Here is a 25,833-nt window from a genome sequence, read left to right as displayed (position 1 = left end):
CAGGCTGTTTAGAGAGATGATCTCAGATCTCATGAACCTAACCTTTTCATAACTCTGTAATGGAGCTTTGGCTTCACCACTCTCGCGAGCAATAAAAAGAAAATCCTGCTTTACTGATTAATAATAGTTTTCCAGACTGTGTGGAGAGGTTTGTCAGCCTGTCGAGTCGACCGCTCGTTGCTATCCCTTGCCAGAGAAGTATGATGTTCACAGAGCTCTTAGGCCTGATTTTTGAGCGGTGCTACTGCTAACCGCTCCTACATCTGGCTTTGTATGTACTGTCCGTACCGCAAAGCAGGGCATTGGCCAAGCTTCGGCTTCGCTGGATGTTTAATGAAATGAACTCATAAAATGTTTGACCAGTTTTTATAATAGAGTTTGTTGATTACTTTTGATGCAGTTATGGTCTTCTTTCACTTTTTTTTCTCCTTAAATTGTCATTTCAATGTCAAAAGAATCACCCGGTGGTCACGACCCACAGGTTGAGAACCACCACCAGCACTAGAGAATGAAATGCGATGGGGTTGAGTTTCGAGAAGTGAAAAACACCATCAGGCCTACATAAAAAAAAAGTATTCTTACTTTGGACCCTATTGTGGAGTTGCATGACTTGCAGAGATTGAAACCACAGATGGCTTCATGCTTGCTCGCTGGCAAACACACCCAGAGCCTGGGATCACCAGTCTGTGATTCAGCTGGCTCAACGGCATCGTACAGATATACGCCGGGCTTCCTGTACACTCAAATGACTTTAAGCCATTTAGGCCTACTAGAATTATTTAATGCTTTAACTATTGAAAAATAGCAGATATACAAGCTCGCAGTGCGGCACTCGGTGCCGCGCTGCGAGCTTGTCGATCTGCTATTTTTGAAAAATCATGAACATTTTTCAATATATATTTTTCAAAGCAAACTTTTTTAACTCAAATCTCTGCTTCTGGGGGGTCCATGGAACAACATAGTTTGAGATGGGGGTCTGCGGCAAAATAAATTACATTTTGGGGGTCCTCGACATGAAAAAGTTTGAGAACCACTGACATTGTAGTCTCTCAAGAATAGACTAACTGAGCTCCAGTTAAGTGAAAAGGACCTTTTCTTTGACGATGGCTAGCCAGATTGCTGACTTATAGAAACATAGGTTTTTTCCAAAAACCTTAGAAGGATTCAAAAGACACTTATAGAATCGGGTCAAAATTCTAATTTTCATGATTTTTCAAAAATAGCAGATCTACAAGCTCGCAGCGCGGCACCATAGTTAAAGCATGAAATAATAATACACAATACTGTGTACCCGTTCTGAATGACTTTAATTTGTTCTCCCACTGACTAAATAATGTTTGACTAACGCCGTGGCAGGTTTCTTTTGGCAATGGTGACGGAGTGATTTTTTCTTTTTTTTTTGGAATGCGAACCAGAGGTTCTGGTTTTAGTTTTGGAACCGCACCTGCTAAAACACTTGCAAATGAATACCCCGCCCCCCTCACACTCGTGCACACACACGTGCACGCACGCGCGCGCACGCACGCACGCACACAGGCACACACACACACACACACACACACATCTTCCATTATGAGGAATCACCTGTGAAAATAACCGACAGATTATGCTAAAGTGCAACGCCAAAGTATTACAGTATCGATGCTAACGCAGGGGTGGTACTTCTACTTTAACCAAGCCTCTGCCTGTTGTTGTGGCTCCGATGACCCTCACCTGGCTGTCCGTCGGTCCCCACTTTTTACACGAGGGGAGTGTGACCCTAACCCCAATCTGGGAACCCATCGTCAAAGAAGAAAGGGCGACACCTATCGGTCTGTCTCTCTTCCGTAGCGTTCTCTGAGGCTGTCTCGAGAGATTACCCTAACCCTAACCCTAACGTGGGTGAATGTTAACCTCTATGCCTAAACCTAACCCAAGCCATAACCCTAACCTCAGTAATCGTGACGTGGGTGAGTAGCTGACCAGCCGACGCTGGTTGTCGAAAGAATGACACATCGAAAGAGCGAGATTTCCCCTCCCCCTTTTTCCAACTGGTGAGTCTTGAGACCGTACTCCCCCCGAGAATATCCCCCAAAGAATATTTTTGAAGATTATAATGACCCCAAAATGTTGTATTAAAAAGTTGGATGTGATCTTGTGGGGCTACGGACCCCAGGTTGGGTAACCTGGGGTCCGGGAAGTAATTTGTCGTACCGGGAATATTATAATAATGTAATTGAGTCATGAGTGGCTGTGTTGCTAAGAAACGGCACACTGAGTGACTGCCTATGAGAGGATCCTCGGTCGAAAGTGAGCTGTATCTTTCATCCTGCTCACAATGGAAGTCGTACACAATGGGAATATATGAATCCCCATTAAGACCTGAGACCCTTTCTACCAAATGCAGGAGTTCTCACACTTTGAAGATTTTTCAAAAATGTAATAAAAAATATAAAATAGCAGATCTACAAGATCACATTCAGAATGTATTTTTGTAAGTTTGGGTTCTCGGAAAGGCACCAAAGGTTTTTGGGTCTCGAGCTGAAAAAGTTTGGGGACCCCTGGAATGTCATTTCTCAGTATACAATCATAACGCATACAGCATTTTTTTAACCACATATTGTATGTCAAATACTGTAGCTATAGCTTATCTAAAAGCTAACAACTTGTTGCGGGGACGGGTCGCCATTCCGATACATCCCCATTCCGATCACCAGGTTAGCATTCACCAGCGTCGGCAGGTTAGCTACTCACCAGGTTATTCACCAGCATCGGCAGGTTAGCTACTCACCAGGTTAGCATACACCAGTGTTAGTTTGACTGAGGTTAGGGTTAAGGTTAGGTATAGGTGGTCGGAACAGCGATGTGTCAGAGTGCTGACGTATAACCACTTGTTGCAACATGATCAGCGTGATTACCGGTATCTTCTATTTCCGCAGAATGTTCACTTATTTTCGCCAAAGTTTTGCAAAATGTCCACCCATTACATCATAAATGGGATGCTAGGATTCATGTGGTTAAACGTGGGTGATCCCAACCCAGCGTGAATCCGTAACCATGGCAGGAGGATTAATGATGTGCCCCATTTCCTGAGCTTCACCAAATTACATTTTATCATACAGTATACTAAAGATAGAATGGTTTTTGTAGCTACTATTTTCCTTTCAACAAATCACAACCTGCGACAGGTGGTGTTTGTCTGAGAACACCAACTGAGTATCAACTGAAACGCACAGTTCAACGATGCAACTTGTTTGATTTCAGATGTAGGACACGGTAGGGAGCTGTGCTTTGAAGTAATCTCTGCACATTTTCTGTACAATAGATTAGAAAGAGATCAAGCTGGCCTGCGGCGTACTCTCTTCAGACAGTCTCTCATATGAGCTAAATCATCTTGGAAAGTAGATTACTGGTGGTGGTGGCAGATGAAAGACACCAGTGTAATAATCCGTTGCTCTCAAATCAATTACTAATCACGGACAAAGCTCTTGTGAGTCGTGAGCCATGGGAAGTTACTAGGAATGTGCAAGATGAGCTATGTCTTTTGTCCTGCTCACAACAGAGTTGCTCACAACTTGTTGTACACAATGGGAATAATATGAAACCTTTAATTAATGATACAATAAGAGGCTTATATGAAGTACGATCTAATGTTCATTTCAAAAAATGAGTGAAGATCGCTCTAACAATAAGAGAATGATGGAAAAAGCGACTGAAGGCACTCTTTGTTAAACCACGCAAGGCAAACAAATGACTAATCACAGACAGCGCTCTCACAAATCAATCCAAAAGCGGGTCCTGGGTTGTCGACCAAATGACATGTTTGAGCGGAAAGGGGAAGATTGTCTGTGTCTGTGATTTGGTGATTACTCTGATCATGCCAATCTCCGTCCCCCGGCCCGGCATGTGATTAGCAAACAGGGCCTCTCCACAACATCCCATGTAGGGCTGTCACCATTATGACATTTTACATGACAATTATTGTGTTTTTGTTGCTGACAATTACATTTCTGTTTGGCTTGTAGGCTTTGGAGTTGCACATGGCAGATATGACACATAACCTAAATATACAAAGAAATTACATATTTGACAACTTTATACTTGAAAAAGAACATTGATAGTGGAAATAGACGATCTGCCATTTCCACTATTTTTGAAAATGTTTGAAAATATTACATTTTTTTAACATGTAAACGATTATGACGATTATGACAAAATAATTGCGATTAGACGATTCTGTAATAACTGTGACAGCCCTACATCCCTATTCCAATCTGTATACAGTTATGCTTCTACAAGCCTTGAAATACCACATGGTTGAAATACACATTTAAGTCACTGTAAGAAGTCCCAGTTTCATCTTCGTTGAACAATTGCTTGCACTCAATTAATGCACAAATAAAATAACGAGCTCTTCTGAGCCACTGGATGTATTGTGTTACAGTCTATTCATTTGGTTCTTCCATACAGACATCCTTTTCTGTATAAAATAATACTATTAGTTTGATATCTGTAGCGATAATCCTGGATTGATACAGGAGGAATGCATGATATTGAATAGCTACTAAGGTATAACAATGGGGTCTCTGGACACTGTAATAAATTGCAAGTGAGTTGAATAGTGAACCTGCAGAGCTAATCTGTGCATGAGTTAATCATAAAATCTGGCATTCATTTCCAATGGACTGCATTACGGAGGGAGGACACTCTCTCTCCTTTCATGGTTTCCTCTCTGAAAGGCTTTGGACTGAAGATAGGAAAGGAGTGCACAAGAACAGAGTAAACCAGGGGTCTTCAACGTTTTCAGGCCAAGGACCCCTTGGTTGAGAGAGAGATGAAGCAGGGACCCCCCCACAACCTTTTTCATAGTTTCCATATAGTTTAATTGTTTGACAGCACAATCATCAGTGTATTTTGGATTCATGTTAATGTGTGTTTCCAGATATTTAACCACTTGAACCATCAATGAACTTGACCTTTCACTCTGTACTTAGTCTGCTCTTTTTCCCCTCTACACCAGAGCTCTTTGCCGAAAATAGCCGATCTACAAGCTCACAACGCCTCGCAGTGCAAGGCGTTGTGAGCTTGTAAATCTGCTATCTTTGGCTAAAGATTCCCGAATTTGGACACTATGGTTCAAGTGGTTAATAAAAAAGAAGAGAAAAAAGGTTTCTATCACACAAAGGACCCCCTGTTGAAGATCCCTTGGAGTAAACTAATTACAAAAGTTTGCCACAACAACAAATGTGATTTGACCCAACTAACCTGAAATGTGATTGTGTTACTTTTCATTTGAAAATCGCTGAGACGATGTATTTTCTTAAGGGCAGAAATGACACAGTGCTTGGCTGGGAGAGATGACTGGCACGCCGCACTGCCCAAAACCACTAAAGCCAGAACCCAGCGACTATCGTGATTTATCACCTGTGGGTAAAACCAAAAACCCTCCACTGCAAAGTAATGTAATCACCCAGGGCCACGGCCAAGGAAGCCTATATTACAGACGTAATTTCTACGAGAAGTTACCTCTAAGCTGTTTATCTGTGGGCCCGTAAGAGTCGTTAAAAAACATGTTGTCTTCTTCACTGTCTGTTGTTACAGAATATGTCTTACTCAGGCGAGGACCACGGAGACACCGGTGTGTATGAAATGATGGGCACCACGGGTGAGTAGGACAACGACCGCATTCTCTTCCATATCTCATTACAATGGCCAGATTTTTGCTTTGTTTGTCGTTCATTTCCTATAACCCCTCCCCCCCTCCCATGCCATCAAACGTCTCTGATAACATTATTATGCCTCGGAAAGCAGCAAACGCGGGGCTTTATCACGCCGATCTCGGCAAGAATGAAACATGACACCCTGCATCGCTTGCTCGCCTCTGACCCCGCGCGCCACCGTGTAACCGCCGCTCTCTCTATTATGTCGGCAGGACAATAACAACACACCACGCCGTATCTCAATGGGTCAGCGAGATGCCGCCGGCGATAGCGCAGTAATCGCTTTGTGTGCATTGCTTCCACATCAGGCAACCCCCCGACCCCCTCAGACGCCCAGGGAGAGGAGCGCGATGATGAAGCGGGCGATGAAGAGGACAGGGAGGAGGAGGATCTCTACGCGCCACTCGGGGTGAACGATGAGGAGTACGACACCATCCTGACCTGCAGCAGTGCCACGCTCATCGCCAACCGCCCGCCGGCGCCCACGCCTCGACCCGAGGCCACCACGGGGGTCACGGCGGCCCGCACCCCCTTCATAGCTCAAGGTGTGTTGATTGCTTTGATCCAAGACGAAGACGAAGGTAGACCGTTTGTTAATCCTGTGGGATATATTCTAATTCAGCTTCACCCAGCTGAGGGATGCGTCCAGGGGTTAAGGGTTAAGTGTCTTGCTCAGGGACACTTCGACACGTAACAGTGGGCCGACCGGGAGGCCAACCGGTGACCTTGTGATTACCCGGCGGCATCCCTATCCACTAAGCTTACCGCTACACCGAAGCCCTGTGAGACTTAAGTCTCGTACAACTAAGTATTTAGGGCAGGGGTCTTCAACAGGGGGTCCGGGACCCCTAGGGGGTCCTCAGAGTTACTACAGGGGGTCTTCCAAATCTTTATGTGATAGAAACCTTTTTCACTTTTTTTAATATCAACCACTTGATCCCCAGCATCATTATTACGAGAACTTTAGCCAAAAAGATCTGCAAGATCTACAAGCTCACAACGCCTCACGCTGCAAGGCGTTGTGAGCTTGTAGATCAGCTATTTTCGGCAAAGAGGTTTGGTGTAGAGGGGGAAAAAGAGCAGACTGAAAGGTCAAGTTAATTAAGTATTGATGGTTCCAAGCGATTAAATATCTGAAATTGACATGAATCCAAAATATATGGAGGATATAGTGCTGCCAAACAATGAAACTATATGGAATCTATGAAAAGGTAGTGGGGGGTCCCTGCTTCATCTCTCTCTCAAAACGTTGAAGAACCCTGATTTAGGGTTAAGAAGGGTTTAAAAGAACACTCATTATTTCACAGGGTGGATAGGGGGTGGGGTGGAGGGTGGGGGATAAAAAGACAGAGAAGGGACCAAAAGTGACAGCTAGGGAAGGAACCGACACAACGTGTCCACATTAAGATGACAATAGCTTTGCATATGAACCCCAGGAGGAGGCCATGGCAGAGTTTATGGTGGGCAGTGCCGTGGGACTTCATCAGACAGACTGATCAGATAACATAATCCTTTGTAAAGCAAACAGGGCTGAAGCTGTTAGAAAGGCCCAATTTTCCTGAACGGCCGAGGGCTCCCGGTGCCCTGACTGTTCAATTTCAGCGGCGTGAATAATTCATGACGCTGAAACATCCAAAAGTGACTCGTATTATTAAGGCTTATAAATCATTGATATGGTTCCGACTTCTCTTATTCCCCTCTCCGATGCATTAACGCACGCACGCACGCACGCGCAACACAAACACACACACTCATGCATGCACAGTCGCAGTATTCCGCGCACACACACACACAGCTATGATAAATGTTTTTCACAGGTAAGCCACAGACAATAGAGTGCACGCTCACACATGCATAATAGGGCGGCTGTCACAATTATTACATAATCGTCTAATCGTGATTATTTGACATAATCGTGATTATTTTACATAATCGTCATAATCGTTTCCATGTCAAAAATAGTGGAAATAGCAGATCTACAAGCTCACAAAGCTCACAACGCGTCGCGATGCGACGCGTTGTGAGCTTGTAGATCGGCTATTTCCACTATAAATGTTCTTTTTTAAGTATAAAGTTGTCAAATATGTCAAGTAATTTCTTTGTATATTTAGCTTATGTGTCATATCTACCATGTGCAACTTCAAAGCCTACAAGCCAAACAGAAATGTAATTGTCAACGACAAAAACACAATTAAATCGTTAATCGCAATTATTTGAGAGAAAATGAATCGTCATGTAAAATGTCATAATCGTGACAGCCCTAATGCATAATATAAAAAAAGTATTATGACAGGGCAATGGGCGCCCTCTCCGCATGACGTAATTCTTCACAGAGCCCGTGCTTATCCACTGAGCCAACTCACCGTCCCCTGGGACTTTGCAGAGCGAAAATAAATGGAGTGCTCTGGTGAAATCACCCAATATACCATAGTCTCTGCATCCCAAACAACTACCGGGGCCCGCCATCTGCAACCAATCTGGACAAGGCTAAGGCCAAGTCAGCCAGAATAAGTCATTACACATGTTTTCCATCGTCCAACGTCCCCAGAGCACACGAGAGAGAGAGAGAGAGAAAGGAGAGGGATTCTGAGGTTTCCGTCTATTGAGACAGTGGGAGCTTCGAGGCTCCGCACAAGGACCACATTATGCCCATCCACTCCCACTATACTGCAGCAGAAGAGCTGCATGAGCAGGGGTGTCACAAGGGGGGGGAAAGTGGGACTGAGTTACTAGGGCCCAATGGTGGAGGGGCCTTAATTATTTTATACTTATTATTTATTTTATACCTATTGAAAGATAGCAGATATACAAGCTTGTAGATCTGCTATTTTTGAAAACCGTGCAAATCTTTAATATATGTATTTTTTAAGCAAACATTTGTAACTCAAATGTGGCTTCTGGGGGTCCCTGGAACTAACTATTTTGAGATGGGAGTCTGTGGCCAAATACTTATCATTTTGGGGGTCCTTGACATGAAAAGGTTTGAGCACCACTGACATAGAAAGACTTTTTCAAAGACTTTTTCACGTTTTTTTCAAAAATAACAGATATACAATCTCGGCAGCGCAGCACTCGGTGCCGCGCTGTGAGCTTGTATACTGTATCTGCTATTTTTTCAATAGTTAAAGCACAAAATAATGCGTTCCCAGTCTAAATGGGTTAAACCCCCTCCCCCTATGAAGAACATTCATAGGGGGGCCCGCAGTGAATCCTTGTACCCAGGGCCCAGAATTAGGTACACCCCTGTGCATGAGGATTGGGGAGATTGGGCCGGGGCTGGGGCTGGGGGATTAGGCGAGGTGCCAGTTACTGGAGTGAGTGAACTGTCCAACTGGAAATAATGAAGAGTTCTCTCGTGTCATCTGCGGCATCCAAGGCACAGTGACGGGAGCTGCGTTTTGCTGAACATCCCAACGCTGGAATTCGAAGACTTCCCCTATTAAGCTGGCACGTGCACACATAGACATCAAAGGGGGCTTGAGCCCCTGCCCTTTTATCCGTCTGTAAAAAAAAGTGCCCTCTCCAGACCATGAATGCAGTTTTCACTACGGTGAAAGAATTGAAAATGCCCTCTTTCCATGCCATACCTGAAGGCAGCATTCAAGAGAATTGCCTTGTCCAACATTTCCTGAACTTGAATGCAGCATCTTATGTTGAAAGAATTGCCCTCTCTGTGTAGAAATCCATGCTGTTATCTCCAGTATTGACTTAATTGTGTGGTATCAAGCACCGAAAATAGCCGAGGTCTGCTATTTCCACCAAAAGGCCCTTTTAGATATTTCAGCCCCTGCCTCTCTAACATTCTCTGCACGTCCCTGTCGAAGACTCCCCCTATTAAGAATAATTGGACATGCAAATGACATGGGTGGATATTCCACACGCCTCCTGAAAGGCCGAGCGTAGTGTTTGCTAGTCTACGCCGCGTCCAAGGGAAATCCCTCTGATCCACGTAACAGTGGTCCAGGGGAACAGGGAGGTTCATTTCAGAATCTAGCCACATAACCACCACTAAGGTTTTCTTTAACAGGCAACAATGGGGGGAAAAGGGCTAGGGTTTCAAACAGAAGTGAAATTTGAAATAGAAAATATCGTCGTTGTCGGGTGAAAACCTTCTATGTCCAAAACCGTTCGTTTTGCATTTATCATTTTAAAAATGATTTAAACTAGTGAAAACAGCCGATCTACAAGCACACAACGCCTCGCGGTGCGAGGCGTTGTGTGCTTGTAGATCGGCTGTTTTCACTACTTTTGTGCGCGGCCTTGTATGATGAAGCAGGGCTTACACATTTTTAACTTGGAGATACGAGGTTTCCAACCGACAACGACAATATGGTAGTTTTCACTGAGGCAGAGCAGGAACTTACAGTAAGTGATAGAAGAATCTTCTATGGGCTGGGGAGAGGGGTTGGGGGTTTTATGAGTCGGCCTGTTGGTCACATAACCACTGCTTCAAGGCAATTCCACCACCAATTGACAAGGGAGAAATGCCATGATCAGCGAAATAGTGCAGCGTTTTCATTTTGAGTACTTACCCCCCAATCAATAGCATCACTGAGTGTATCCGTCTCTCTGATTCAATCCAGCAGTAGCCTGTATGGATTATCGCCTTTCCCTCGGAGGACGCTCTGGAAAGTGAAACATTTGCTGTTTTGCAGATCTCATATTTCACAGCATTTGGAAAAGACAGTTTAACAGCATTTTTCACAGAACACCATTCTATGCACATTTTCACAATCTGCCCAGGGGTTGCTGTTTCATTCAGTGTACTAGTGCACCATCTTGTGGTACAAGTATTAAAATACAAAAGGGCCTTGAACCATTTCAAAGCAGAACGTTTGCAAGTCAGGCTCATCGGCTCCATAAAGCCATTGATACAGGGGTCATCGGCATGCTGGCTTGTGGAGGACATTTTGTCCAAATTACATTTTTGCCACGGACATAAAAAATTAGAAGACAATAATATTACCAGAAACACAGATAAGAAAGAGATAGCCATGAATGACCATAACAGGTCTGTACTCTGTACCACTGAGTGTGTACAAATGTGTACACACTCAGTGTGTTGTGGGGGTCCTTGCAAATAAAACATTTGAGAACCACTAGTGCTAGTTGGACTACTAATATGCCATAGTGTCATAGTAAATAAGTGTCATACGGTACCTATATATTCTGAAGAAAACCTGGAGACTTGACATTCGGTGATCGGGATTGATGATGAAATTAATTATTATTAATACATTAATTGAATTACGAGGTCGCTTTTCGCCCTTAGGCCTCTTACTGGTTATTGTGGGCTCGCTGAAAGGCGAGACCAGTATGTTATACCAAGTCTTTATAGGTCAAGTTTATTCTCCTCAAAGAAATGACCGACAGTACAAAGAGAGGGCCCTTAGCCAATGAGGAGCTGCGTTCTAGGTGACATGATCACCAACAAGTGCGACCTGACATAAATAACAACATCCACATGAAATCTTTTGTATTATGTTCTCACAAATCTTTATATCAGGGGTGGGCAACTTTGATGATGGAGAGGGCCACTATTATTTCCACATTCACTCCAGAGGGCCACAATGCATACACAGGTCAAAATTCGCGTTTTGAGCTTTTTGAGCTTGTAGATCAGCTATTTTTGCTATTTTTGAATTGGAATCCGGGATTATTTTTAGGTATTTGAATTGGATTCCTGAGAAGTAACATCTTTATTTAATTTCAAATGCATTTATATGACTTTTCTTTTGCTAACTTTTTGAACTTAAATTCAAATACATTGGACATAAAAAAGACTTGTGCTAACTAAGTGATTAAGCTACTAATATAGACTGAAGTAATTAAAGTGAGTCATGTTTGCATGGTTGGAGTTGTAACAGCTGAAATCAATAATATATCAGTGTTCCAAAATTAACCTGCGGGCCGCATTAATAAGTGAAGATGGGGGGCCGCATGTGGCCCCCGGGCCGCCAGTTGCCCATGTATGCTTTATATACTCCTCAGTTATTCTCCTCAAAAAACTGTCCGACATTACAAAGGCAGGGCCTTTAGCCAATGAGGGAGCAGCAAGCCCACACTGTTTCGTAGGAACAGTATTTCTAGTTATTATTATTGGTTAACACCATTTGTTATGCCATCTCTGTGTGCTTCCAGTGTTTCAGAAGAAGCTGTCACAGGGGGAGGCTGAGACGCTGTATTCTCTCCCCACTAAACAAGGTGAGATTGGCTGCCTGCCAGGATGTTAACATGACAGAAACAATGGCCTTATCATTGACTGTTTCCAGCTGAACGCTTTCGGGAAGCATCAGGCAACATAAAGCACAGAGACACAAATGCAGTGCAAAAAGGGTTTACAGTGTTTGAGGCTTTTTCAATCTGTTCTAATTTGTTTGATTTCACATATACTGGACATAGTAGGCCTGATGCCTGTTGCCTGCTGGGAGTTGGGAATGATGGCCATCATCGGGAATGTAATGTCCCTCTGGTTATGCAAAACCTGTTGTACTTTTTGTCAGAAAGTACCTGTTGTAGGCTACCTGCTGTCAGACTCCATGTACCGGTATGTTAATGAATGGGATACAGACAGACGGACAGATTTAGAGATTTGCCGATTCACAGACAGTTTGGACTAGCGCTGATCTGACTGACTTAATCCCACTCAGCCACGGGCGACACAACTCCTGGGGGGTCCCTGGAACAAAATATTTTGAGATGGGGGGTCCGTGGCCAAATACATATCATTTTGGGGGTCCTTCACGTGAAAAAGTTTGAGCATCACTGACATAGTAACATAGGTTTTTCAAAAAACCTTAGAAGGATTTGAAATATTCAAAGACTTTTCACGATTTTCACGATTTTTCAAAAATAGTAGATCTACAAGCTCGCAGCGCAGCACTCAGTGCCGCGCTGTGAGCTTGTATATCTGCTATTTTCAATAGTTAAAATACCCAGGGCCTATCATTTGTTTCCGACACCCCTGCACTCAGCACATAATAACTCCCTCAGGTCTTCCAAGTTTAAAGTTGACAGATATGTGGGGGGGACAAACAGGTCACGGACACATAGTGTCTATTTATATAGACAAACAGACAGAGTAGGCTGATGCCCGTTGGTAACGATGCTCGTTGGTAACGCAGCCCTTACGGTTATGCGATACCCACCTGTCTGTCTGTGTCTTTTATGCTCATATATGGAGATATCTGATTCTGTCTGTCTGTCTGTCAGCCTGTGTTTCTTTTCATATGGTCATCTCTGAATCTGTAGACCTGTCTTTGTCCATTTTATGCACTTACATGGAGATCCCTGATATCATGCCGATATATTGTGTGTGCTCAGTGATATGCGAGATACGTGAAGGACTATATTAGAATAAATTGTACAGTAAGGCAGTGGTTCTCAATCTGTGGGTCGAGACCCCCAGAGAGGTCCCCAAATTATTTTTTGGGGGGTGATTAACTTAATGTGCTATATTGTTTTCTCTCTCAACAGTAAACAAACCAACATAAAGTATAAGTGTATAGAGGGTATCTGCACATTTCTAAAGTGACAATTTAAGGACTTTTTAATGCTTCATAAATGACAAATTAAACATTGGCCTAATTGTCAAATATTAGAGGCAGAAATTGTGAAAATAGCCAATCTACATGCTCACAACGCTGCAGGTTATAAAAAATGTAATGCCTTAACTCTTACTGCTCCTTAGGTAAAATAATGTGGATCTGCTATTTTCACAATAGAAGCACGTTATACAAAATGTAATGCCTCAACTCTTACTGCTCCTTAGGTCAAATAATCATATTTTAACTGGGGACCCCAGTTAAAATATGATTATTTGGGGGGTTGTGGCCTGAAAAGGTTGAGAACCACTGCAGTAAGGTATCGTTTCATTTTGAATTGTATGGCCACTTTGTTGCTACAGCACCACGCAAGCGAGGGCACAGCATCTCCACCACGTACGACAGCATGGCGCCCAACCAGACCCCAGGCCTGGAGGAGCTCATTGAGCTGCAGGAGAGGGTGAAGAGGGGAGCTCTCACCATGGACCAGGCTCTGAAGCACTTCAGTGACTGGCAGCGTGGCCAGAAGGACACCGATGCAATTCAGCAGGTTACAAATTATTTTTGTCCCCGTTTTAGGATATAGATAAGGTCATTTTTGGGCTAAACGGAGAGGGCCAATCCTTCAGTAGCACCAGCCCAAAGGGCAAAGAGACATCACATTGGCCCACTGGCTTGTCTATCATCTAAATACCGGCTAAGTAACCCAATCACAGGCCACTGGGCCCAGGAGTCCCACAGAAACATATAACAGCAGATATACAAGCCCACAACGTGTCGGTGCCTCAACGTGTTGTGGGCTTGTAGATCTTCTAAGTTCGGTTCGCGCCGGTTGTGGTGGGCCGGTCTGGGCCAAGATGCCTGGGCAGAATTTATGTCCCAGTCCGGCCCTGGTGTGTGTGTGACTGTGTGTGTGTGTGCGTGTGTGTGTGTGCGTGTGTGTGTGTGTGTGTGTGTGTGTGTGTGTGTGTGTGTGTGTGTGTGTGTGTGTGTGTGTGTGTGTGTGTGTGTGTGTGTGTGTGTGTGTGCGCGCACGCGCGCGTGCGTGTGTGCGTGCGTGCATACGTGTGTGTGACTGTGACAGTGACACATCCATGATGACAGTGTATTAACCCAAGGGGAGGAACAATTGACCTCAGTGCCCAGAGTGAAGGACAGCACCAGAATGAGAAGCAGGTTATTGGCCTGTCTTCTACATTGACATGATCATGACATAATGATAGAAAGTGTTAGGGGTTCTTCCCTCTCTCTGGCCCGTGGATGTGCCACGACTCCCCCCTGGAGCTGACACTCCACTTCAGTAGGATGCGATAATAAGCTGTTCAGGTGCAATGCCAACCGGCTGTGAGGATCAGGTATGCTCAGTCTGCACATAAAATACACTAACTGAGTATACCGTCAAACTGTGTTTGAATCTGTAATGTTGCATGTGTGTTGATACTATAGATTGCATCATTCATGCTCTATTTATCTACCTATAATCACACCTATTCCGGTAGCAATGCATTTACGGAGAGAATCAGGTAAGCAGAACCTTTTGGTTATTTTCATAACGTTCGTTCCTTGAAGGAAGGGAACGAGACACAACCTTTCGGGATGGTATCCATCGAAGGTGTGCTCAACAAAACCAGGAATTAAGCAAGCCGTTGTGTACTCAGAAACATTTTAATGGATTATGCTATGCTCTAATGACATCATTTCAACACACACACAGTAGACACTGCCAACAGCCCATGTGTGGTGGCGGCAGTGAACTCAGTTGCCCTGGATTTTATGAATTAGGACTTAGCTTCAAGCGGTAGCACAAGGATAATTAAATCCCAAGAAATTCATCAATCATGGATGAATAAACTAGCAATTGTATGTGCATAACATTCAGTGATGGATTTAATTGTTTCACTCTGCAGGAGAAGCTACGACAGCTGAGAGCCAGCATCGCCAACAACAGCCCGGATGACGTCTATGGTAAATATGTTTTGGCCTTCAGATGCAAAACATGTGGGTTTCCCACCTTGTGGAAAACATTCAGAACAGGGGGCTTCAACGTTTTCAGGCCAAGGACCCCTTAGTTTAGAGAGAGATGACGCAGGGACCCCCACAACCTTGTCATAGATTCCATATAGTCTCATTGTTTGACATCACAATCATCAGTGTATTTTGGATTCATGTAAATTTGTGTTTACAGATATTTAACCACTTGAACCGTCAATACTTAATAAACTTGACCTTTCACCCTATACTTAGTCTGCTCTTTTTCCCATCTACACCAAACCTCTTTGCCGATCTAGATCTGCTATTTTTGGCTAAAGTTCTCAGAATATGGATGCTAGGGTTCAAGTGGTTAATATAAAAAAGGAGAAAAATGTTTATCATACAAAGATTTGGAGGACCCCCTGTAGTAACTCTGAGGACCCCCTGTTGAAGACCCCTGTTTTATAAGTTTGGTTCAAAGGATTAGGTGTTCATGTCAAACCAGAAACAAGATTGTGTCAAAGGTCGTGTCTAACCGAGGCACAGGATTGAAATGTCTCAATAGAAGAGCAGAAAGACTAAAAACAACCACCCCAGTTGTTAAGTTGTTTCTATTAATAAACCAGTAAGACTCCCGAATCGGGAGATAAGCGACCGTTGGTCGCTTATCTCTACAAATAGGCCAAAAATTAGTTGTACCAAAATCGTCCTGATGGTGGCGCTAGATGGGACAGATGCGTTTTGATTACATGACTGTAGAGATACTGTGCGATTTGCGTGATTTTAGGGCAAAATCTGTAGGTGTCCAAAAATGTGTTTTAAAAAATCAGCCTGAAGGTGGCGCTAAATGGGACAGGTCCATGTTGATGAGATGAGTGTAGACATACTGTGTACCGATTTGTGTGATTTTAGGGCAAAATCTGTAGGAGCAGTGTCCAAAAATGTGTTTAAGAAATTCGGCCTGAAGGTGGCGCTATATGGGACAGATCCATGTTGATGAGATGAGTGTAGACATACTGTGTAGCGATTTGCGTGATTTTAGGGCAAAAATTGTAGGAGCAGTGTCCAATTTTTTTTTTTAAATCGGCCTGAAGGTGGCGCTATATGGGACAGATCCAAGTTGATGACATGAGTGTAGACATACTGTGTACCGATTTGCGTGATTTTAGGGCAAAAATTGTAAGAGCAGTGTCCAAAAATGTGTTTTGCAAGAATCTGCCTCATGGTGGCGCTAGAAGAGGGCCATGTGAGAAATGAGGGGTGGGGTCTCCGCGCCGCCGAGGCGGACGAATAGGTACCGGCCCCGGCTCTCCCGGTCGCTCCTAGCCCGAGTTAAGGCATTTTATGTGAGCTGCAGTGGAGGGGGTCCTCCACTGGGGGCGCCACCACTTTTGCATCCGTTCTGGAGCACCAGGAGTCGGTGGTCCCCGGGAATTCCCCGTGAGCAGCCCTGTTGGGGTGGTCATTTGGTCATTTTTGCACATTTGGTCATTTTTTACACCTGGGGGTCCCCCAGGGACTTGGGGGTCCCTGGAGCTCTGGGGGTCCTTGGAGGTTGTAGTTTGGCAGGCAAGGAGTGTGTGTGCAAAATCTGGCATGGATCGGGGCAACGGTTGCGGAGATATGAGCAGGGCAAAAGTGTGACGTGTGACGTGTGACTGACAGACTGACGGACTGACAGACTGACGGAGGGACGGACAGCCGGTGGAGGTTTGGATAGTATAGGAGTGCAAGTAACTGCGACCTACGGTCGCAATTAATTAATGGACAAAATAATTTTGTATTCACTAAATCGAGGGTTAGTTACATAATACAGCTTTAAAACTGATAGTACATAGTAAATTCTGGGTCCATTTAAAGTTTTTGTACACTTTGAAATGCATTCAACTGGCAACTCTGTTCTTCTCCTCAGATAAAATCGATATTATTCATCACACGCCAAGTGAGTCTTTGAAATAGAAATATGGTATCAGTCTTCACCTGTGTTTGATGTAGTGTATGTGTGTGTGTGTGTGTGCCTTTTCCCTTTCTCTTCACAGGAATTAACTGTTATTTAGATCAGTGGTTCCCAAACTTCTTCAGCTGGACACCCAAAAGAGACATTTGGTGGCACATTGAGATGTGCTGTGAGCTTATTGATCAACTATTCTCACTATTTTTTAACAACTTTGAAAATCTCTGAATTTCTGAAAGACTTTTGTGGAAAACATGTAATGTATACAGTAAGCCTAAACTTTTCAGTGTTTCTCAAAGTGGATTCCAGGGACTCTGTAGGTTCCTTTAGGGGGCTCTAACAAGCAACCAAATGAACCCTAACGGGTCCATTTGGTTCCATTTGTACACTGTCAGAGTTAAGGGGAGACTGTTTGAGAAACAGAAATCCCAAAGATCCCATGGTTCATATTAAAAGATGTATTTTGGTTTCTGTTTACATATTGTGTACATGGACGATTTCTTCCTAGATGTTACGGGGAATGACTGCCGGCGAGGAAGCCAACCAGTAGAGTCTGAATTTTACAGCAAGCCGCTTAAAGGACAATCTGTAAGTATATTTTATTTATTGTATTTACCCCTCTAAAAGGGAGAACATCTTTTTTTTAAATGACAAAAGATAAGAATCTTTCAGGTGGCTAGATTGTCATTCAGATTGGATCTAGTTGTTGATATTTGCCAGGCAGAAAATGTCCTAAATGTCAGACGAGGTTGATGAATGTCACATTTGAATTGTTTTACAGACAAATTTATTTTGGAAAGCTGACAAACGGTAATGGTAAGTGAGTTTAATTTGATGTATAAGTATATGTATCGTCAGATCTTATTAAATGTATCAATTATAACATGTTTAAACAAAATACCTTTTCAAATATATATTCAAGCTTAAGAGTTGAACCATCTTTCATATATTTACAGGTTCCAACCTACCGACAAGAGTGAATGCTACTGCTTTGAGATGTGTATCTCTTTGTTTTAATCTTTGATTGTAGATAAATTAATTATTATAATTATTGGCTGTGCTCCACAGCAAACTGTTTGGTTTTATTGTGCATTGATGACTCACTTGTGGACAAAAGTAGTTGATCTGTCTGATCTTTTGCTGTACTATAAAAGCATCAAAGGATTGATAATGGCATTAGAACAGTGGTTTTCAACCTTTTTCACTTCAAGGTCCATTATTACTTATTACAAGTACTGTAATCGGCTGGGTATGTATGTAGGTGTCCGACTTTTTTGAAGACCGTAGTCCTTAAATGGCTGAGATTCTGGGAATGTATGTATGTATGTATGTATGTAAGTATTTATGTAGGTGTCTGCCTAGAGCCAATGAGGGGCCGGCATTCCTGATGATGCCACTGGTGATGTCAGCAGAGTTTGGTATATAAGAGCGTTCTTGGTAATGTCTTCATTAACAGCGTAAGGCGTTCTGCATTTGAGCCACGGACCCAAAATGTAGAATATTTTGTTATTGTTGGACAATATCTTGTCCACAATTCCATGCTGTATTGATGTTGGTATTGTACCATAGGAGAGATAACAGACAGGCGTTGACCAAAGTTCATCTACGTTCTCCAATTGTGAAGACTTCTTTTGAATTGATGAATGCAAATGTTTAACAATAAATTAACCATTGAGGGAGTGTAAAATGAAACCAAATGGACCCGCAGGACATACGTCCTGTCATGGCCAGTAATGAGCAGTAGGCCTTGTCGGAAAGTTTAAGCTTTCAGCCCCTAAAGAGAGCTATTATCTTCCATTAAAATGTCTAGTGAGGGTGAAAAATTATTCTTTCTATTAAATCTCAAGACGTGAGGAACATGTGCTCTGCCTCTCAGTGTATGGAACAAAACCTATGGAGTGTAGTTGTAGGCCTGCTGTACGTTAAATGCAGTCATCTATGTTTATAGTTGAACATATAATGGCAAGCTCATCTACAGTAGTTACAGCTTAAGCGCAAACCACAGAACCGAGATTTCCTGCCTTGCGTAATAATGGCATAATTTCTCGACAAGCGGGTTGGAATCCAAAGCTTGGACGCATGCAAATAATAGCCTTAGAGGAGGAATATTGTGTTTCTGACTTTATGTTCAGCGACATTTGGTTCCCAGCGCAAAACCATTGGAACCACAAGTGTCTATGGCATCCAGACCATAGTGATTTTGGTTTACGTACAAGAATCTATTAATGCAGTGGTTCTCATTCATTTGTGTGAGACTCCAAAAATCAGGCACGTGCACACATAGATATCAAAGGGGGCTTGAGCCCCTGCCCTTTTATCCTACTGTAAAAAATGCCCTCTCGAGACAACTGCCCTCTTTCCATGCCATACCTGAAGGCAGCATTCACACTCCTGAACTTGAATGCAGAATCTTATGTTGAAATAATCGCCCTCTCTGTGTAGAAATCCATGCCGTTACGCCACATCTCCAGTATTGACTCGATTATGCTTAGTTCAGTGTGGTATCAAACACCGAAAATAGCCGACCTCCAAGCTCACAACTCGTTGCATGCAGCGCGACGCGTTGTGAGCTCCATATTTTCCCCAAAAGGCCCTTTTAGAAATTTCTAACATTTCTCTAACATTCTCTGCACGTCCCTGCATAATTCTACTGCCTATACTGTTGGTTGGTCATTGGACTACCTTTTTTTACCTTGTGAACTGTTATGATCACATTTGTTTGGCACTGCATTGTTAAGTTATGCTTTAAGTGTTGCTATTTGTGTGTGATGTGACACTTATGAGCGCTGAATGTTTTTTGGACACTTCATGTATATATTCTTCTTTTTTATTGTGACAGCTTTTTGACACTTTATGTATATATTCTTCTTTTTATTGTTCCTTTCTTTTTTTTGACTGTACACAACAGTACTTTTTTTCTTTTTCTTACTTCTTTGTAACTTTTAACCTTAAACTGCTGTGCTGCCTCTGGGAAACTGATTTTCCCCCTTGGGATAATAAAGGTATCTATCTATCTATGTGCATTTCTGATATATTTGCTATTCAAAATGGCCACAAGGGGGTGCCGCAACACCAAGTTTCACATACCATGTTGGCACTAAAGGTCAGGCTTAGATTTCCAAAGAACTTTGCTCACTGGGAAGTGGTTAGTGCACTCCTCCTGTTCAGCTGAGAATGTACTGGCTTGGCCTCAGATTTACTACAATGTAATTCCATGCTGAGAAGAATAGGCAGAACCCCAGAACTATCAGGTATACATATTGTACTGTATATACTGTAGGCTATATCAGGGATCTTCAACGTTTTCAGGCCTAGGACCCCTTAGCTGAGAGAGAGAGATGCAGCAGGGACCACCTCTATTGTATAAATGCGTGATGGAGATATTCATCAATTTCAGATAGATTCATACTGTTTGACAGCACTGCCATCGGTCTATGTTGGATTCGTGTTTTTAGTAAACTTGACCTTTCAATCTGTACTTGGTCTGCTCTTTTTTTGCCTCTCAAAACTATTTGCCGAAAATAGCCTATCTCTACAAGCTCTCAATGCCTCACAACGCGTAGATCTGCTATTTTTGGCTAAGGTTCTCCTCAGAATAGGGGATGTGATGTGAGGGTTCAAGATGTTAATTTAAAAGAATGCTTCTATCTCAAAGTTTTGGAGGCCCCCCTGTAGTAACTCAGAGGACCCCCTAGGGGTCCCGGACCCCCTGTTGAAGACCCCTGAATCGGGCATATACTGCAGGCAGGATGTTTGCTATTAGCGGTAGTTAATAGCAAAACCTGCTAATGTGTTTCTGGACAAAATATTGCAGATCAAATACATTACATCAGGGGTATTCAACATTTTCAGGCCAAGGACCCCTTAGTAGAGAGAGAGATGAAGCAGGGATCCCCCCACAACCTTTTCATAGATTACATAGTTTCATCGTTTGACAGTACAATCATCAGTGTATTTTGGATCATGTCAATTTGTGTTTTCAGATATTTAACCACTTGAACCGTCAGTACTTAGTCTGCTCATTTCCCCCTCTACACCAAAGCTCTTTGCCAAAAATAGCCGATCTACAAGCTCACAACGCCAGGCGTTGTGAGCTTGTAGATCAGCTATTTTTGGCTAAAGTTCTCAGAATATGGACGTTATAGGCATATAGGGGTTCAAGTAGCTAATATAAAAAAGGAGGAAAAAAGGTTTCTATCACACAAAGATTTGGAGGACCCCCTGTAGTAACTCTGAGGACCCCCAAGGGGTCCCGGACCCCCTGTTGAAGACCCATGCATTACACGCACACACACACACACACACACACACACACACACACACACGTAGTCCAACTGGTTTCACCGGTCCATTGAAATCTATGGCTGAATAAAGGAATAAGAACTACATGGGTAATTCATTGGAGTGCACATACATGGCTGAATCCAACCCTGGGTCCTGACACTCTGGCAGCAGCGCTGCGTGCCAACAAAGCAGCTGGGTACGAGCCGGGCGCATTTTCCTGTTCAATCATGCTCTTTGTGAATACTATGTATTAAAGCCGTCCCTAGTTGGACCTGCCAGTTAGCCCTTTGGAGAGGATCCGGCTTTCGGGACCCCGTGGCATTCGGGGCATATGTTTGTCTGTCACCTGCTGAGCATGTTTCAGCCCGCGCATCGGGCATGGCCGCCCGAGATAGGGCCCGCAATTCATCATGCATGCATCATGCATGCAAATATCACAGTGCACACAGCGCCTCCAGGAACGGCGGTGCCCTCCCGTGCCCAGAGAGCCAGCGAGCTCACCGAGAGAGAGCGAGAGAGAGAGAACTTCAGTGGTACTGTGTCATCCGGTTGCGATCACACGCGTGTGCGTGGGCGAACGACTGCTTGTAAAACATGCTTATATTATGAAGGGGAAAGGCAGCGGTTGTGGAAACAAACCAGATAAAAAGAATCCCTGTTTTTCGGATGAGAACTTCAGGAGTTCTATTGCACACATTTCAACAATAGATTTTGGAGATAAAACGTACAGTAAATACCTATTGTTTTTCATTCGGTATTGAAATAAAATGAAGATCCAATCGGGTGAAGTTGACCGGTAGTTTTATCAATCAAGTACTTCATTTCCCTACTGTCCTATTAAGCCCATAGCACTTACTGTAGCACTCACCTACCCCAACGACCATACATGAAAGCTAGATAGCTTTTTATAAGTTCATATAAAGCTTTTTTACTGATTAGGTGCTCGGTCTACCTACGTTATTTTTCTCTAGATTGATATTTTTATGCATTTGATGTATTAACTGTTTTACTGCTACGGACGTTCCCGTTCGCCCCAATTCCCTGTGTCGCGTCGCGCCAATACGGTCGTTCGTTCGTTTACCTTGTTGATGTCCGTAAGCTGATGAGGGGTCGCGCCGCCGTGTACTGTAATCACATCGCCCGCAGTGATGGTCTTAAAAATCCCTTATGCGTTAACATCAACGGAGACCAATTCTCTTCCGTGTTGATTTCTCTGGCCCTGTGGCTCTGTGGCCAGTGACTGGTCTCAATGGATGGCAACACATAACGGCCACATTCACATTAATTCTTGCATGACGCCGCCCTCTGCTGCCTGGTCTGCCAAAGTGCATGTTGCACAATCAAAAAAGAATTATAATAATAATAAATAAATAAATGTCTATCTATCTACTATAACGTCGCAAAGGTAAGCCGCTTTTTGCTGGCACCAGACCCAATAAATAAATAAAACATCTGGCAGTAATAGAGTTAATGTTGATGTATTGATGTACAGTATTACCTTGCTTATTGTAAATCGCTCTGGATTAAGAGCGTCTGCTAAATGCTTAAATTGTAAATTGTCTTGTTACATACAACTCACTCTATATCTGTGTTATTCCGTGTTATGCTAAGCAGGTCAACGCATATTTTTTTTTTTACTAATGGTGCTATCTTGGAATGGACTTCTGCAGTTTTTTACGATCCCCGAATCATGCAGTTATTTCACAGGTCTACTTCAGTGATTTATGCAAGTGATTTTTTTTAGGTACTCACTGTCATGCAGGGTGAGCCGAACTGCTGCAAAACTGTTGATAAACTTCCAGAACAGGATTTCCAGTGCCCTCCAGTATACGAGGACTTGGCCAGATAGTGGAGAGGCAGGATTATCCGTTCAATGCATCAATGACATTGTCGTGTCACAGCTCTCAACTGTTTTACCTATTGAGACATGAAAAGCCAAGCTGGTTATTTGCTGATTACTCTCCTTATCTTAACAAGAGTAGAGGTTGTACCGGTACATAGTGGTGGAAAAAGTACTCACATTTTCTGCTTAAGTAAAAGTATCAATACTGCATTGTAGAAGTACTCTGTTACAAGTAGAAGTCCAGAATTCAAAATGTACTTGAGTAAAAGTACAAAAGTATTGGCATCAAAATGTACTTAAAGTACCAAAAGTAAAAGTACAACATGTTTGAAAATAGCAGATCTACAAGCTCACAACGCGTCGCATCGCGACGCGTTGTGAGCTTGTAGATCGGCTATTTTCTGCTTGTAGAAATTACATAGTATTCATTCATAATACATAGTATTCATTTTCTGCTTGTAGATCGGCTATTTTCCTAGGTATAAAATAGTGATAGTGGTTAATGTATGTTTTATAATATTATAATTTATATCTGCAAAGTAACTAATAACTAAAGTTCCAAATAAAATGTAGAGGAGTAAAAGTACAATATTTGGATCTGAGATTTAATACAAGTAAAAGTATTGGAAATTGGAAATACTCCTGTACAAATACCTCAAAATGGTACTTAAGTACAGTACTTAAGTAAATGTACTTAGTTACTTTACACCACTGGTTGTACAGCACAGTACCTGCTGTAATAGGGAATATGATTATTAAAATATTAGGCCAGTAGTTCTCAAACTTTTCATGTCAAGGACCCCCAAATTGATTTTTGGCCGCGGCCCCCCATCTGAAAATGTTTGGTGCCAAGGACACCCAGAAGCACAGATTTGTGTTCAAAAATGTTGTGTTGTTAAATAAACAATATGCAAAGATTTGCAAAATATAGCGTTGCACGAAGTGACGAGCTATGAGATTGTGGATCTGCAATTTTTGTAATACTTTAAAGTTTAAAGTGGTTAAAAGGATTGTGATGCTATAATAACACGTTTAGCTGGGGACCCCCTGGTACCCCCCCAGGGACCCCTGGGGGTCCCAGGATCCCACTTTGAGAACCACTGGGCTATAACACGTGTCACAGATGCCCTGTACAGACACAGACAAACATTAACATTAACACATCAAAGCAACACACACACACACACACACACACACACACACACACACACACTGAAGGAAGCTGACAACATTTACTAAATTACATCAGCGGATTCCAACATTTTCTGGCTTCCACTTGAAATATTCAAGTCGTAGTCGTATTAATGGTCAAATGGGTTGGCTGTAGGCATTTTCAGAGCGTGTTTATGTATGTATTCCGGCTTGGTTAAATTAAACATATCATAGTATACTGTAAGTTCCTATAAATTTGTACAAAAATGAAAACGTTAAAAATAAATAAAATACTGTGACTTTTTGTTCCTTATTATCATTAAAATCTTTTTTGCCAATTATTTGGGGGCCCACTTGTAATATCCTCAGGGCCCACAAGTGGGCCCCGGTCCACCGTTGGGAATCTTAGATGATCATTTTACAACAGGACCTAAAGGATATTGTCTTAATGTTTTGTCGGAGCTCTATGACTTTTTATAGCTTTTAAGTCTTTAATGTTGGTTCTAATTTATACTCCATCATAGGACTAGGAGTCACACACGAAAATAGTCCATCTACAAGGTGCGCTTGTAGATCTGATATATTCGGTGCCCGACACCTTCGTTCAAAGAAAGGTTGAAAAACTTAAATTAAAAGGTGTTCAGAATAGAAGAGGTACATATTTATAGGCCAAAAAAACCATTCATAACTTTCCTTTCCAACATGTAGGTACAGTATCTACAGTACGAGCATATGCAGTGCACGCACGCGCCTTCACACACACACACACACACACACACACACACACACACACACACACACACACACACACACACACACACACACACACACACACACACACACACACACACACACACACACACACACACACACACACACACACACACACACACACACTCCCGTGGGCCCTATTTTTGTCCATGCCATACCCCTTATTCCTCAACTCTTTTGCCATTTTTTACTATTTTGAAAAACATTTTTAAATATTTTAAATAGCTCATCTACAAGCTCACAATGTATCGATGCAGATCAGCTGTTGGCATGGAACGAAAATATATAGCTCAATGTCTTTCTTTTTCTCTGTCTCACAAACACACATGCATACTACAAACACTCTTACCCCTTCTCTCTCTCAAACACACATGCACGCACATGCGTGTGCGCGCACACACACGCACACACGCACACGCACACGCACACACACACACACACACACACACACACACACACACACACACACACACACACACACACACACACACTCACACTCCTTGGTTGGTCCTCTCTCCATGGCCCCAGGATTAGGACGGAGGATTGTGCACAGCTGCTCCCCCAACATCCCCAATAAAAATCACGCAATTTCACAGTCAGTGGCATTCTTTCATC

The 25,833-nt window shown here is 42.9% G+C and overlaps 1 protein-coding gene across 1 annotated transcript in view; it reads left to right on the top strand.

Moving 5' to 3' along the window:
- The window catches only part of LOC308297864 (B-cell scaffold protein with ankyrin repeats-like), a gene marked incomplete at both ends in the record, with an annotated part of 55,737 nt that overhangs the window by 27,598 nt on the left and 2,306 nt on the right, over positions 1-25,833 (top strand). Inside the window, 7 exons of the mRNA XM_080741430.1 lie at positions 5,581-5,644; positions 6,008-6,244; positions 11,841-11,903; positions 13,606-13,793; positions 15,151-15,208; positions 17,127-17,156; positions 17,677-17,756. Of these exons, the coding sequence (XP_080597556.1) occupies positions 5,581-5,644; positions 6,008-6,244; positions 11,841-11,903; positions 13,606-13,793; positions 15,151-15,208; positions 17,127-17,156; positions 17,677-17,756 (720 nt within the window). The remainder of the gene's footprint in view (positions 1-5,580; positions 5,645-6,007; positions 6,245-11,840; positions 11,904-13,605; positions 13,794-15,150; positions 15,209-17,126; positions 17,157-17,676; positions 17,757-25,833) is intronic.

Source organism: Nannobrachium achirus (assembly GCF_963921795.1).
Source record: "Nannobrachium achirus genome assembly, chromosome: 14".
In the NCBI taxonomy this organism is placed as follows: domain Eukaryota; kingdom Metazoa; phylum Chordata; class Actinopteri; order Myctophiformes; family Myctophidae; genus Nannobrachium; species Nannobrachium achirus.
The sequence above is the reverse complement of the archived record's forward strand: the minus strand, read 5'-3'. Positions and strand labels throughout refer to the sequence as shown.